The sequence below is a fragment of the Manihot esculenta genome, chromosome 16, assembly GCF_001659605.2.
Source record: "Manihot esculenta cultivar AM560-2 chromosome 16, M.esculenta_v8, whole genome shotgun sequence".
Lineage (NCBI taxonomy): Eukaryota > Viridiplantae > Streptophyta > Magnoliopsida > Malpighiales > Euphorbiaceae > Manihot > Manihot esculenta.
The window spans coordinates 29,430,704-29,445,083 of NC_035176.2; the positions used below are offsets into that span (position 1 = coordinate 29,430,704).

General features: G+C 33.8%; 3 protein-coding genes across 3 annotated transcripts; 1 reads left to right on the top strand and 2 right to left on the bottom strand.

Moving 5' to 3' along the window:
• Positions 1-560: 560 nt before the first annotated feature.
• LOC110602862 lies at positions 561-2,855 on the bottom strand. The gene is made up of 2 exons (XM_021740445.2): positions 1,260-2,855; positions 561-810 (listed from the first exon to the last, which is right to left on the bottom strand). The coding sequence occupies exons 1-2, from the start codon at positions 2,459-2,461 to the stop codon at positions 762-764; spliced, it is 1,251 nt and encodes a 416-aa protein (XP_021596137.1). The 5' UTR covers positions 2,462-2,855; the 3' UTR covers positions 561-761.
• Positions 2,856-9,386: 6,531 nt separating this feature from the next.
• Positions 9,387-10,585, top strand: LOC110603024 (acyl carrier protein, chloroplastic). The gene is made up of 4 exons (XM_021740666.2): positions 9,387-9,588; positions 9,669-9,779; positions 9,868-9,987; positions 10,130-10,585. Exons 1-4 carry the CDS (start codon positions 9,487-9,489, stop codon positions 10,253-10,255), a joined length of 459 nt encoding a protein of 152 aa, XP_021596358.1. The 5' UTR covers positions 9,387-9,486; the 3' UTR covers positions 10,256-10,585.
• A 963-nt stretch (positions 10,586-11,548) lies between these two features.
• Positions 11,549-13,831, bottom strand: LOC110602978 (E3 ubiquitin-protein ligase AIP2). Its single transcript, XM_021740609.2, has 5 exons — positions 13,453-13,831; positions 13,148-13,364; positions 12,853-13,055; positions 12,054-12,269; positions 11,549-11,890 (listed from the first exon to the last, which is right to left on the bottom strand). Exons 1-5 carry the CDS (start codon positions 13,597-13,599, stop codon positions 11,741-11,743), a joined length of 933 nt encoding a protein of 310 aa, XP_021596301.1. The 5' UTR covers positions 13,600-13,831; the 3' UTR covers positions 11,549-11,740.
• Positions 13,832-14,380: the final 549 nt, after the last annotated feature.

Below are 14,380 nucleotides of genomic sequence, written 5' to 3' on the forward strand. Positions count from 1 at the left end.
AAAAAATTTATAAATATTATTATAAAATATATTTTTTATATTAAATTAATTATTTATATAAATAAATTTAAATAGTAAATACTCTGTATGTATATAAAATTCGAACCTAATCTGAATTCGCAAACCCTATTGATTTTTAAATTTTAATTTATTTTTAATTCAATTATAATTATCTAAATCCATATTATTAAAACTCGATCCAACAGAAATGGAGGTACTGTTAATGGATATACTTCCCTTGAATGCTTTAAAATAATATTTTTTAACATACTTTTTATTGAAAATTTAAATTTAAAATTTTATAATTTTGAAAACAAATAATAATATAATCAAATTAAAATTCATTAATTTTTATTATATATATAAACGAAGGGCATTATTGCAGTGATATGAAGAGTCAGATTAAAGGCAATTGCCACTTTCCAACACAATTGGAATTGCTTGTAAAGAAAATGAGTTCTCCTGATCATGTGCAGCTCTCTGAAACACTGGAACGATTTTTTTTTTTAAATAAATACATGAAACTAATTAATAATTTTAATATAATTAAGTAGCTGAAATAAGGAGATAAGCATACTCCTTAAAGGTACATTATTTTTCCTTGATTGGCCTGCCTTCCAACATTAAAATCCTTCCAGGCCAATATTATTTCATCAAAAAGCTTCTAAACACTACTGGAAAAAAAAAAAGATTAATGGAGATAAAAGATGACAAAAAAAAAAGAGCCAAAGATTTGATTAACAAAAAACAATCAATCCTTGTCAAGCTAGCCATTCCCCATCCATGCCTTCAATTTCTCCAATGTCCATACTGTGCATCACAAATTACAGAACCCAAACCAAACCACAATCATCAGTGAACTCATCATGTATCAATTGATTTTGTATTTTCTTGAAATAAAATATATTTTTTAATTTCTTTCTAGTACTCAACCAACTCGTTGGTTGTCACCAAATAAATAGATAATGAGAGAAAAATAGCACGGGCTGGTTGAATAAGTAAGAAAAGAAAAGCCCGTAAAGGCAAACATGGACAACCCAGAGATCATTGGGCACCACAGTCCCTAGCCTGAGTCAAAGGTCCCTCACAAAGCAATTAATAAAGACTATAAATTTTTTCAGAATGGTAAATGTCAAAGTTCAAAGATGAAATTATGCAGTGGCCAACCTTGCTTATCAAAATAAAACAAATCCCATAATTTGTTTTGTTTTAAGAAATTAATATTATTGTTATGAATTTTAAAATTTTTGGATTCTTACCAAGGCAAGGCCTGATCATGGTAATAGTCTTGGGAGCAGTAATCATCAAAATGTTGCTGCAAACATCCATCATTTGCATTCAACCAGGCAGGAAACTCCATGATCTGATCAAATGGATGGTAACAATCATCCTCTGTCTTCACTTCTGGATCAGAATCCATTGTCTTCAAGAACTTGAACCACCAGGCTGATGTAACCAAATTCATGGTATCGTTCCATTCCATCTGATGCAGTTCTCCTATTGATCTGATCTCCGCCATCTCCTCATCATCCATCACCTGGTGCAAGCTTCCTCCGCCGTAAGAACTTTCGTTTAGTTCAGACACTGCGAGAGGCATCCCCTCTTGTGGTTTTGAAGGAATTTCCTCAGTGGCAATGGAAAGAGAAGGGGAAGGTGAAGAGAATGATGATGGAGATGAAGATGAGTAGACAGATGATGGGTTGTTGCTGCTGTGGTAAAGAGTGGTGTCTAAGTCGTTAAAATCTTGAAAGTTGAGATTTAGGCCTAGGGTTTGATTTGGAAGAGGGAAATTGAGATTTTCATCAGTGACAGATAAAGAAAGATTTGGAGGAGTAGACCAGGAAAAAGGATGCGGAGGAGGTGGCGGTGGTGCATGAGAGAAAGAACTACAGGAAAAACTGTCGAGATAATTGGAGAAATTCCCCATGTTTGATGGGTATATTCTGGGATTCCTCCTGGATTTTATCTTTCCTTCTTGTTCAAAACATGGTGCAGTTAAAATCTGCCCTGGAAGAGATGATTGCTGGTGATTTTCTTGTTGATTTTGCTGCTGCTGTTGTTCGTTGGCTTTTTTCATAGAAGCTCTGTGGAACTTTAGGGCAGCAACAATCTCTCTTCTAGCCTCAGCCATATTAAGAAGCCTTTCTTGATAAGGCCTGCTTGTATGGAGTCTCCTCCTAACTTGTTTTTTGTGCTGCAGAGGCTGCTGTGGCTGCTGGGATTGTTGCTTTTCACTCAAACCTTCACCAAATTTGGTCATATTTTGGCCGGAAAAGCCATCGTCATCGACACATCCACGGTCTTTGGGATTCATGGGATCTTTGGTTCGTGAAGAGGTTAATTGTTTCACTAGGCTACGTATGTAAGCACCAGAGAGATGAGGTTCTTCTTTGAGCCTGTTATGTTTATCTATTTGCATTCCTTGTTTGGTTTCTTGCTTAGATGACGATCTCCCCTTCATCTCTCTCTGTGTGTGTGCGTCTTAATTTAGGAGTATATAAAGAAGGTGGTGGTGGCTGAGAGAATCATGGTTTATTTTTCTAAATTCTTAAGGGACAAAAGTACACAATGCAGAGAGAAGGCAGAGGCTGATCCGGTGTAGTGGTCCCAAGGGCGGGATCATGGGTGTTATAAATACTAGTTGAGGACAGTCTAGGGTTTTTGAATATTTTTGGATTTTTCCCTGTTTTGGCAAACTACATTTGTTACCGTTTTATTACCCGCCTTAAATGAGTCGGTTCGGATTTTTCTATTACTGCCCTGCCCCTATCCTTCTGTTGCATTTACAAAAACAACTTCTCCTGTCCATATTTTCACCCTTGAACCTTAAATATCAAACACTTAATATTTGACAAACATATCTCTCTCTGAATGCTAGAAAAGATTGCATAGGATGTTTACCGGGAAACAAACACCCTCTGCTACTCTACCATGCATGATGCCCTATATAATCACTTCAATAGAAAATAATTTCATAATTAAAATATTATTGAAATATAATAGAGAGCGGAGAGAAGTGTTTAGCAGTGCTGGATTCATGAAAGAAAATGTAGTTGAATATAGGCAAAGTAGGCTGGTCCTTGTGATCATGTAAAAGTGACAACCAGTGTATCCTAGGTAGCTACCAGCTAGGAATATGAAAAAGATGGATTCTTGAATTGATGGGGGAAGTGGGGTTCTTTTGGTAATTGGATTGTTTTCAGTGAGTATAATTTCTTGATTTACTGGCAATTCTTCACAACTAAAGGTTAGTTTAGGAATAAAATAGTTTATGGGTATTCTAGTACCTTGTCTGAAAGTACCACGGGACCAGGCTCGAAAAATAAAAAATAAAAAAAAAACGTCAGCAAAAGCCCTATGGAGACTGACAGAAGAATCTCCATTACTGTTGTAACCTTCTCGTTTTCATTTCACTTTTTTAGGAGAGAAAATTCCAATTTTTGTTTTAAACAAATTGTTGAAATGTGATTTGAGTCTGTTCATATGAAACAGATAATAACTTGGACGTTCTGTATGAAGGCATTCGTAGAGAATGTTAAATACAGAAATTCTCCATACCCTTTTCGCCAAAGATTTTATTTTATTTTATTTTTTAACTTGCAAGTTTTCACTCTAATATTAGGGTGGTGGCTGGGCCACAGGCATGGCTACTGTGGCCTTTAGCAGAGTTTTCAGGCAGCAACAACAATGGAAATGAAGCCCAGAGAAAAGAATTTATTACTGCTGTGAAAAATGAAAACACAGAGAGCAGCAGCTGCTATTGTTTAAGAACTAAACTCCTAATATTTTATATGTATATATGTAGTTTTGCAGCTGACATTGTTTGTTCACAAGGAAAATTTGCTATCCCTGTGGGGAGCAAATTTTAAAAAAAATTGTTATTAAACAATCCCCAGAAGGAAGTTTCCTAAGAAATAAGGTCTTTGGTTTCACTATGAGGTGAAAGAAAATATTCAAACTTTTTACACCACGCTTTATTTAAAAAATTAAAAAAATATATTTATTTATTTATTTTTAGTTATGATCCAAAAAAAAAAAAGAACACTGAGTCAATTGTGCATATCAAATTCTAAAACTTGAAAAAAACTAGAGAAAACCAAGGGATTTGTTGCTACCTGCAATTTCTGTAGAAAGCCACCACATCGTCCTCTATTTTGCTTAACCAATAGCATCTTCCATATGTAGACTACGTGTGCTTCAGAAGCCAAGCTAGCTCTTGTTCACATCCATACGGCTAAACACCAATTACAAAAAATCAATATTTGGATAAGATGGTGAGAAAATCAAACACACTTTAAGTATTCATTTGTTTAAAAAAATAATATTTTAATAAAAATAATTTCATTTTAAAAAAAAATCATTTTTTATATTTAACGGTTGGCTTTGTTGAGGTTAGTTGCATCTGAACAATGAACAGAAAGAGGATAGAACTGTAGAATGAAAATTTTAGCATTAATAAAATAACAAGAAAAACAAATGGATATATATCAAAAGAGAGATAAAAACAAGCCTTGTAAGAATGGATAAAGATGGCATATGACATTTGCTTCTGAATTCTGATGAGAGAACCAGCTTCCACCAATCCTCTTCAACTTCAGAAAAAAAAAATTAAAAGAAAAAAAGATAAATAGGCTCTCAACGAATCAGAATTAGCCAGACAAGCAACCCACACGTACATATAATACTTACAAGATGAGATTTTCACCATTGGATTCCATTCACACTTACACCAGCATTACAGTTTTCATGCAAAATTAAAAAAATTGAAGAACAGTATTTAGGGAATGAGATGAGATGAGATGAATCCAATTGTTCATATGTATAAATTCAGTCCCTCAGATTTTGCAGGGCTCTGCCTGCTGCTGCTGCTGCTCTTTTAACTGTGAAGTCTTCTCACGTTTTTCTTTTTTTTTTTTTCTTAAAAAGAATCTTTATATTTTTTTTAAAGGTGGGAAATAGTAGTGCTGCATTGTATTATCACTTCAAAGAGTTAATTGGATTTTTATTTAATTTAGCTATAAATTGCAGAGTGAGAGACAGCTGAAATCTGCAGGCAGAAACAGTTTAATTCTTGGGTCCCTACAATTCATTATTCACTTAACCAAATTTATTACTCACTTAACCTACAGTTTAATTCTAAAAAAAAATACTTACTTTTTTAGAAGAATAGTTATGACTTAATTTTAATGAAAAAATAATTTATTGACTAATTGGCTAAACTCTAAAGTAATGTAAAAATATTTATTAAAAAAATATTTCAAAAAAAATTCCAAATACCCTCATATGCTTATTTTAAAATCAATTACTTTCATGATTAAAAAAAAGAAAGGTATATTCAATTTAATGCTACCAATTATATATATTTAATAATAAATTTTAAAAAAATAAAAAATATATAATTTTAATAATTAAATATCTATATTTTAAGAAAATATTTAATAAAAGGTGATGTTCTGAAATTTAGAAAATAGGGTTTACAGTATGAGTATAAATTTAGATGGAGAGAAAAATATTTTTTCCCTTTTATTACTTTTTCTTTTATCTGCTAGTAATATCTACGGTTTCTTTGCTACAGTACCATATATTTTTATCATCAAAATTCATATATATGGGCGTGTCAGACCTCCTCTCCACGCCAGACAGTCATTTAATTCCTCCGACACGCATACGAACAGAGCTGCGAAATGACTGGATCAGCTGCTCCCTTTCATGTCATATCACCAGACTGAATCATTTTCCACTAGTGTTAGACTTGCAACCGATCCGATCTGTCCTACATATTTGAGTTGAGACTCAAAATGATGGATCGGTCAAACAAAAATTTTTTTATGGATTTTGAATCAGAATTATTCTCTTTCATCTGATGTTATCCAATGCAAATAAGACTCGATGGTAATTACTATTAAATTCATATATTTGATAAACTTAATTATTTAGTATTTCAATAAAATAAATTAATTAAGTTATTTTGTTCTTGAATATTTTCACTTCTAAAATTTTAATTATAAATATATATATATATATTATTTAATTATATAATTTTAACTATTTATACTATTTATTTTTAGTTAAAATAAATTATTTAATAATTTTATAAATGAAAAATTATTTTAGTAGAAAAATTAAGAAATAAATATTAAATGATTAATTATTAAAAAAGAGGGACAGTTAACAGTAATTCATGCTTAATAAAAATTCTCAAGGTTCAATTATGCTAGGGCAAGTTCTACAATACGCGTTAAATGCAACCGAGATGATGAACGTGATGATATCCTTACAATAATATTTTTTTTCTGGAAACTAATAATTGTGAATTAAAATCGATTAAAAGAAAATAATTAACCTAATATTTTTCGAGATAAAAAATTAATGGTAAAAAAAACAAAAAGAAAGGAAGGGGAAGGGGTAGTGTGGTAGCCCTACGTGCAGGTGGTGTTGGGGGACGTGGGACCGCCTGCAAAAGCAGAGGGAGACGGAAGATGATGTGACGGGTCATAATCAAACGGCTAATTTCCACTTGACAGTGGTGCCACATGGGCAGGGGTTTTAAGCTCCAATTGAAAGTAGCCTGCCACGTGGGAGTCGTATATAGGGACAACAAGTAGGCAGCAATTGTTCTTTCTTACCCACCGCCGAAAAAAGCCTGCACCCTCAATCACCCTCTGCCCTTCTTCCTTACCCATTTCTCACAACATTTTTATTTAAAAAAAAAAATTGAAACCAGAATTTCTCTTTTTTATTTTAAATTCTTTCAGAAGAAAATTAAAATTAAAAATAAAAAACCTGTATTGTAAAATAAGTAAAACGTGAAAAGGAAGAGCTAAAGTGTCCGCAATTGTAGACTGCGTAACGGCGAGAGGCTTATCCTGACTCCTGATTAAGAAGGTCAAAACTCTCAAGCCCTTAGCGTAATTAAAATTGAATTTTGACTTGGTAATATCTATGAATTTAAAAAAATAAAAAATAAAAAAGGGGGCATTAATTGGAGAGAAATGAGAAATGGAGAGTTAAGGGGGGTGATAATGGAAGGGTGCAGGAGGTCACGCTCCTTTTTCCTCTCAAAAGTGTAAGGTCATTTTCCGCTATTAGTGGGGGTGGCGGTGGGACCATTTATTTTCCAATCTGCCACCAACATCACCACCACACTCCTCCCCTTCTTCCTCTTCCTCCACTCTTCTTCTGTGTTCTAGAAGCTTATCAGGCTAATGTTAACAGTGAATAATGGACTATTACAATTAGCATTAACCAAACAGACCATAAAAGAGTAAAGAATAAGAAAGGGTGATGCCTTATTATGGAAATGAAAGACAAGTTGCAGCCAATAGAAAGCAAGGAAAACCAATCTTACCATATTTCTGAGAGGGGAAAGTGATTTGGCCTTCCAACTATACCCCACCAATCCATCCCCCGGCCCTTAACAAAGGCACCTGTATATCTATGCTGCTGCTGCTGCTGCAGTATAGTCCATTTTATGTTACATCTATTATTAGCCTTGCTATAAATAAAATAAATAATTTAGGTTTGGTGATAAGATGATAAAATTTTAATTGATTTTGGAGTTGAATGCAGGCACATGATAATTGATGTAGGTGGCATGCATGCAAATATTGTAACAGACGGCTGTGTTTGCGTGTGTATGCATTCAAAGAAGCAATGGGCTCTCCATGATTCCCCTTCCAACCTCCTTTTCTTAGAGATATTCACTTTTACGATCAAAATTATCTCATCGATTTCATGTAGTGTAGAATATTAATTAAGGTGAGATGGTAAATTAAGATATATATATGTTAATGATCTGAGATTCAGAGAAAAATAGAGTTTATAATAATTGAGTAAGATTAATTTGAGAGAAGGATGCTTCTTTCTTTTTATTTTTTTTCTTTTATCTGCGAGTGGTATTTAACGGTTTTGTAGCTACTGGACAAGATGCATACGTACGAAAGCGTCAGACGTTTGCTTCATACAAAACGACAATTTAATACGCTCAGGCACGCGTGTAAACAAAAATGCTAGGTTGCTGGGCCGGTTGTCCCCCCTCTTGTTGAGTCTCATGGTTGAGCTTGGGGTGAAGAGATTGAGCTCCGAGGGAGGTCAAATCTCGAGACCGAACAGTTTGGATCGGCCCGCTTGAGAGGTTTCGTGAACCTTGGGCTAGCTCTATAATTATGGATCCGGCCTCATATCGGAGTAGTTAAACCCATCGATTTATCACATGTGATGAAATCAATCAAATAATCAAGATGATGATGATTATTTTAATTTATTTTATTGGATTTATTGTATTTTTCCCATCAAGTATTTATACATATCCTTAACTGTAATCAAACCTTTTCTTGTACGTATTTGCGTAATCAATGCATTACGAACATTGTTTCTTCCTATCCAATTTTGTGTGAATACAATCATTTAATTGTGCAAGAAATTAAATAGAAAATCTTAGGGTCAGCCGTTGTATATGGATGCATTCAATAATTTCTCGTCAAAATACACACTTTTTTCATGACATAAAAATCAATTTAAAACTATAAATTATTATTTTATATATTTAAATTAAAATTATAAATCGATACTAACCGTTTAAATATATAATAGTAATTTATTTATTTATTTTAAAAAATAAAAATTATGATTATAATTACTTCGTCCGTTGTATAATTTTTTTTTACTTTAATTTTTTTACATATTAAAAAATATAATTTTTTTTTTACATACAAAAAATATGAAATTTATACTAAACTCATAGACTTTCTCGTTTTAGTATGTGCTTTGAATAGCCAACCAAAATGGAAAATTCCAAACATAGCAAGGATTTAAGAGAAATATTTGATTGGATTTATTTATTATTTTTGAATGAGGAGATGAATGAAGCTTACCAAAAACAAGATTGTCTTCAGAGTTATCGTCAGCCATTTGGCCCATTCAATTCCTTTGCAATTTGCGCTGCCTCCTTCAGAATAAAGGATGTTTTGGTTGTTTTTTTCTTCATTGTTCACTCTTCACATATATATCATCTTAATTAATTCCCCTCACCAACACTATTTGCATTATTATTATTTTTTTTTATTTCATTTTGTAATTTTTATTTTTTTTCTCTCATCAATTTGGGAAAATAAATAGCAAGAATTATTGAGGTGTAATTTCTTCCGGAATAAGATCGGCCGCCTGTTTTTCATTGGTGCGGCAAAGTTGGCGTCTTTGTCCCAGCCAAAGGAGCCTAAGCGAGCCTGGACTGCTTCGAACTCATTTACAAGCATAAGCAGACGAAGGACATGGGAGTGGCCGCCCAACTCCAAGGCCCAAAAACAAAATCCCACATTGGAATTGTCTTCTATTCCCCCTTGTATCCAAGCCAGCTACTTCTTCCAACTTCCTATATACACATCAAACATGAAGCAAATTTCAAGTTTCTCAATCTAATTCACTTCCTTGTTACAATTTTTTTTGTCTTAATTTTGGAGTTACAGTCGAACTTGTTGAATTGTCCACATGGCTAGCTTCCTTGCTGCCCCTGCATGTCCCATGGCCAGTCTTTCCTTCACCCCTAGGGCCAGTGTCCCTTCTGGCCAGCAAAAGAGTTTCTCCATCAATGTGGGAGACACTTAGTTGTAATTTTTATTTTTGGGGATAAATAATTTATGGGATTATAATAATGGTAATATGTAATGCAGGGTGGTCCTTTGTTTTTTGGGCTAAAACATATCCCAAAAATTCAATTCTCTAAGGCATCTGACATTTCTTCCCCCAGGTCTGGATGTTTCAGGACTGCCATTTCATGCTCTGTAAGAAAATCCTTGAGCAAATTTTAATTCCCCTTTTTCTTTCTTGGTAATTTTCTCACGAAAATTGAACGCATAACTGACTGACTAGGCCCAATCTGAGACCCTGAAAATCGTTCAGAGCACCATTGCTAAGCAGTTGTCTATTGAGGAAAGCACAGTGGCTGCTGAAACCAAGTTTGCTGACTTGGGTGCTGACTCCCTTGACACGGTATTCTCTTCTTCAGAAATGTAAAATTTTTTCTACATAATTAAGAGACAGAAACCAAACCAATGACATGCAGTGAAATTTTAGTGCACATTCTCATACCAGAAGATGAACCGTGTTATAAATTACAATTGAAATTTAACAGGTGGAAATAATGATGGCTTTGGAAGAACAATTCGGGGTGTCAATTGGGGAAGAAGGAGCCCAGAACATTGTCACTGTTCAAGATGCAGCAGATCTCATTGAGAAAGTTCTTGCATCATCTGCATAGGTAAGATCCTAAACAGAATACAAGGAAGACTTGAATCCTCTGGTTTTCATTATTAAGAGATAAGTGCCACTAGAGAAATCCTGCTGAGTTATTCTGCAGCTGGAAAATTTTCCCTTTTTTTTTTTTTGTTCTTTTTTTGAGTTGCACTTGACTATAATGAGGTATTTGCTTCTGTTCTTCAAGAAAAAGGAGAATCTAAAGCAAGCTTGGATGATCTATTGATCTCTAAGCTTCTTTTATTCTTCAACATTTGCACTTTTGTGACAAATAAGACTCAGTTGGCATCTAATCTCACACTAAATTCTAGAGGAAATTAGGTGCATAATTTAGCAAATCATTTTGTTTTTCCACTTGTTTACAACACAAAGCACAGTTATCCGAAAACATCAGGCTCATTTCCCTCACAATATCAGCAACCATAGCAACTTCTGTTGCCTCTAGTGGAACAATAATTCTTAAACTGTTGAAGCAACTACATAAAACAACAAAATGTTCTCAAGAAGACGACTCTTAACTTCTGTATAAAAATCCATGACTGATACCGTGTACATGAAGTAGCGGAACAATGAAACTAGACTCTACTATTACAATACTCTAATACTGCAGATGCGTTCTTCTTACAGAGTTTCTGGATAAGATATGCAACTCTTGGACAATAACAAAAATTCCACAAAAAGGTCAAAATAGAAGAATGATCACGCATTAGAGTGAGAATGTCCTAAAATTTACCCTGCAATTCAGAGTAAAAGAACTCTAAAATTTCTTGAGGAATGATACCCCTTTCATTAATCAATGTAGTTACAAATACGTAGATGATGAAATTTAAGCTAATTCTTATCCTCATCTCTGATGATAGTAACAAAGAATAAATAAAATGAAAATAACAATTAAGCTAATAAAAAATAACAACTGACAGACAGAAAAATTAAACCATTCCTATGATGGATTGAAACTGAAATAACGGAATTAAGTGGGCTGATGTTTTTCATGGTCAAATTGCCTATATGTCTTGCGTATAAAGGGTCCCTTGATTTGCTATTCATAACAGAATCCAAAATTTTGGATGAGGTTTAAATTTTCATTCATTCACTCAAGCAAGATGTAGCCTACTTTAGGGCAACATGGTACAAATTAATTATCACTTTTCAAAGGCACAACACAATGCGTCCTTTTCAAAGTGAAAGCACATGATAGATTTTAATAGAAATGTTCCTATTAAGCATTGGACAATTCAGAATGTATAAGAAAAATCAATACATGCTGAAAAATAATGCAAATGTAGTAAAAACTAAATGAACTCAAGCTCTCTTCAACTGTAACACTTAAAAATATGGAAGAATTTATAAGAATATGCAAGAATCATACAGCAAAAGAGGTGCTAATAAACCATTGAGTTAAAATATAATCTTTAGAATTGAACCTAGTCACAACCACAAATACACTAATGGCAAATTGTTGACTATAAGTCCACTATGCGGCTGCCATCTAAATGTAAAGGTATTCACCACCACGTACAGCATTGGCAGCACCTTTCCTTTCTTCTTCAGCCTCCTTCTCCAGCTCTTTCCAGCTCTCATATGCATGATCATCAGTTCGCAGCTCATGCCGACATATTGGACAAGAATTGTGCTCATCCTGCCAGGGATTTCTTAGCATTAGAAACAGCAAATTCGTCCCTTTTACTTGTACATTTGTTAAGGAACACAATTTAACTATTTGGAAGTAAGGAAAACGTAATAAAAGATACATTATGCATAGCACACAATTGTCCCATTTCATTGCAGTTAAGGAATTTTACCAGCCATGGCTTCAGACAAGGAGGATGGAATGTGTGCTTGCATGGCAACTCTTGCATCTTATCATCAACCACCAGATTCTCCTTACAAATTGCACACTCTGCATCTTGTCCTAGCCTGGCCATTATTTCCTCTGTGAGAGTAATGACTGGAAGATTTGCAACAACCTCTTTACTGGCAGGGGGAACTCTTGGAACTCTGGATTCATTGTCCATAATCTTAAAGACAGAAATATCCGAAAAAGGATGATGTTAATTCCTTGAATGAAACAAGTGTTCCATTAACCATGCAATTAAACGAGAAAAAGGAAAAACAGATCCAAAGGAAGATGAAAAGCTCTCTCTTTTCGTTTATCTTCTTGAATTAATATTTTTCTAGAATTTATATCAAAAGTGATTCCCTTTGTTCCCACAATTTGTATGTGCATCTAAAGCAAAACCCAAAAATCATTAAGCCCCCTTTTGGCATGATTCATGTTACAAGAAAAGAATTCAACTGAATTCTTGTAAACTGCTTCTTTTAAAATGAAAATTTTTTAAGTTAAAAAAGAATGGAATTCTTTAGTTCCAAATAAAAGAATGATTAGAAAAGAAATCAATGGAATTGAATTCTTGCCAAATATTTTTATTCCAATCCGAGGGTAGAGCAGAAGATAAATAAACTAAACATGGGCAGCAGCCTCGAACTAAAATGGTTAACTTAATTACATAATTGGAGCCGTTCTTACAATTCATTCACCAGGCATCGAAACTAAGACCATGCATAAATGAACAAGAAAGAACTTAGGAAGCTGAATTCTACCTCAGGTATAATGGTGTCAAGGTTGCTTATGAGCTCTTCAAGAATATTGGCAGCGTTTTCCGCTGTGTTATTAGGGTCTGCTAGACCTCCAGAAGATTCAGCTCCCACTAGAGAGGCCATAGAATTCACGAGGTTTGATTGCACCAGCCATTGAGGCTGCGGAGGCTCAGGATCCACAGTAAGATGCCCCTCAAAAAGATACCCTAAATAAATCAAAACAAGGCCCAAAAGAAATCAGGAAAGAGTAATAAAATTCACAACTTTTCAAGAAAAATGAAGTTATACAGAATTCAACCTCCACGAGATGAATTTGGGGATACATCGGGTGGATTTTCCGTCAAATGCAACTGTTCTTTGGCTTGAGCAATGCAACTCCTCAAATGCTCCTTCTCAGAAGAATCAGAAACCAACCATTCAGCTTGCTCAAACAGCCCTAACCCGGCAAGCCAAAAACCAGGCGCTGTATATCTCGTCTTTAGAATCGTGGCTACTCGACAAATAACAGAATAGAACTGCAAGTTCAAAATTCTCATTACATAAGACACGACCATTCACAAACAAAAGCAATCGATTCCAATTGTAGAAAAAGAAGATGCTTACTGATTTGCGAAGAGAAGGGGAAGCAGAGGGGTAGAATTCACGGAGAAGGGATTTGATAGAAGATACGGCATCCTCGAACTTCTGTTTCTTTCCTAGCTGTTTCTGAAATTCTTCCAATTGTAGTTTCAATCCTTCCTCCGACGCCATTATTTCTTCAATTTCCACTCTAAGAATTTGTAAAAGCTTCAGAATTTGCTCTCTGCATTTGCTAATTTGTTGTGTATGTTAATATTTATAGAATTTCTGTTCTGAAATTCTTTTTCTTGGCGAGGGGGAAACCGAAGCCGATTGCGGTGGCTGGAGAGGAAGTCATACTTCGTCAAATAATCCTAAACCACGTCAGCATGACCACTTCATTGCTGTGGTCTCTCACCCATATGATTTGTGGCCCAATTGATTGCGAGTGGTTTGTGGTAGAATTACTCACTATTCCACGACAGGTCGTTCACCAAATACATGCAAATCGTCAAGTCGTTTCAATAACAGATGGGACGATGGCGAAAGTACAGATGAGCACAAATACTTCAATGGATGCTTATACCGTTTGCTTATACAAAATAATTCATATTTAAAAATACTTTTTATGAGAAACATTTTTTAAGAAAATAATAATATTAATAAAATTATTAAATTAAATTTAATTATTTACTTTAAAAATAAAAGATATTAATAAATTCATATAAAAATATTCATAAAATTATCAAATTAAAAAATAAATTCTTCTTTTAAAAAATAATTTTTTTTAAAAAAAATAATTTATTTTTTTTAAAAAAATAATTTGATTTGTCTTTTAACTGCAAAATATTTTTTGTTAATTTTTTTAGGGTTCAACGTTAAAAATTGTGAAATATATTTTTCTGTAAAATATTTTTTAATAATAACAACATGGTATTCACACTAACAATACATGAAATTTTTTTTATAAAGT

Coding starts and splice junctions, on each gene's coding strand:
- LOC110602862 (XM_021740445.2), bottom strand. CDS start 2,461: ATGAAGGGGAGATCGTCATCTAAGCAAGAAACCAAACAAGGAATGCAA. Junction 811..1,259: donor CATGATCAGGCCTTGCCTTG/GTAAGAATCCAA, acceptor TGTGATGCACAG/TATGGACATTGGAGAAATTG.
- LOC110603024 (XM_021740666.2), top strand. CDS start 9,487: ATGGCTAGCTTCCTTGCTGCCCCTGCATGTCCCATGGCCAGTCTTTCC. Junction 9,780..9,867: donor GGACTGCCATTTCATGCTCT/GTAAGAAAATCC, acceptor CTGACTGACTAG/GCCCAATCTGAGACCCTGAA. Junction 9,988..10,129: donor GTGCTGACTCCCTTGACACG/GTATTCTCTTCT, acceptor GAAATTTAACAG/GTGGAAATAATGATGGCTTT.
- LOC110602978 (XM_021740609.2), bottom strand. CDS start 13,599: ATGGCGTCGGAGGAAGGATTGAAACTACAATTGGAAGAATTTCAGAAA. Junction 13,056..13,147: donor CCCAAATTCATCTCGTGGAG/GTTGAATTCTGT, acceptor TGATTTATTTAG/GGTATCTTTTTGAGGGGCAT. Junction 11,891..12,053: donor CTTGTCTGAAGCCATGGCTG/GTAAAATTCCTT, acceptor AATCCCTGGCAG/GATGAGCACAATTCTTGTCC.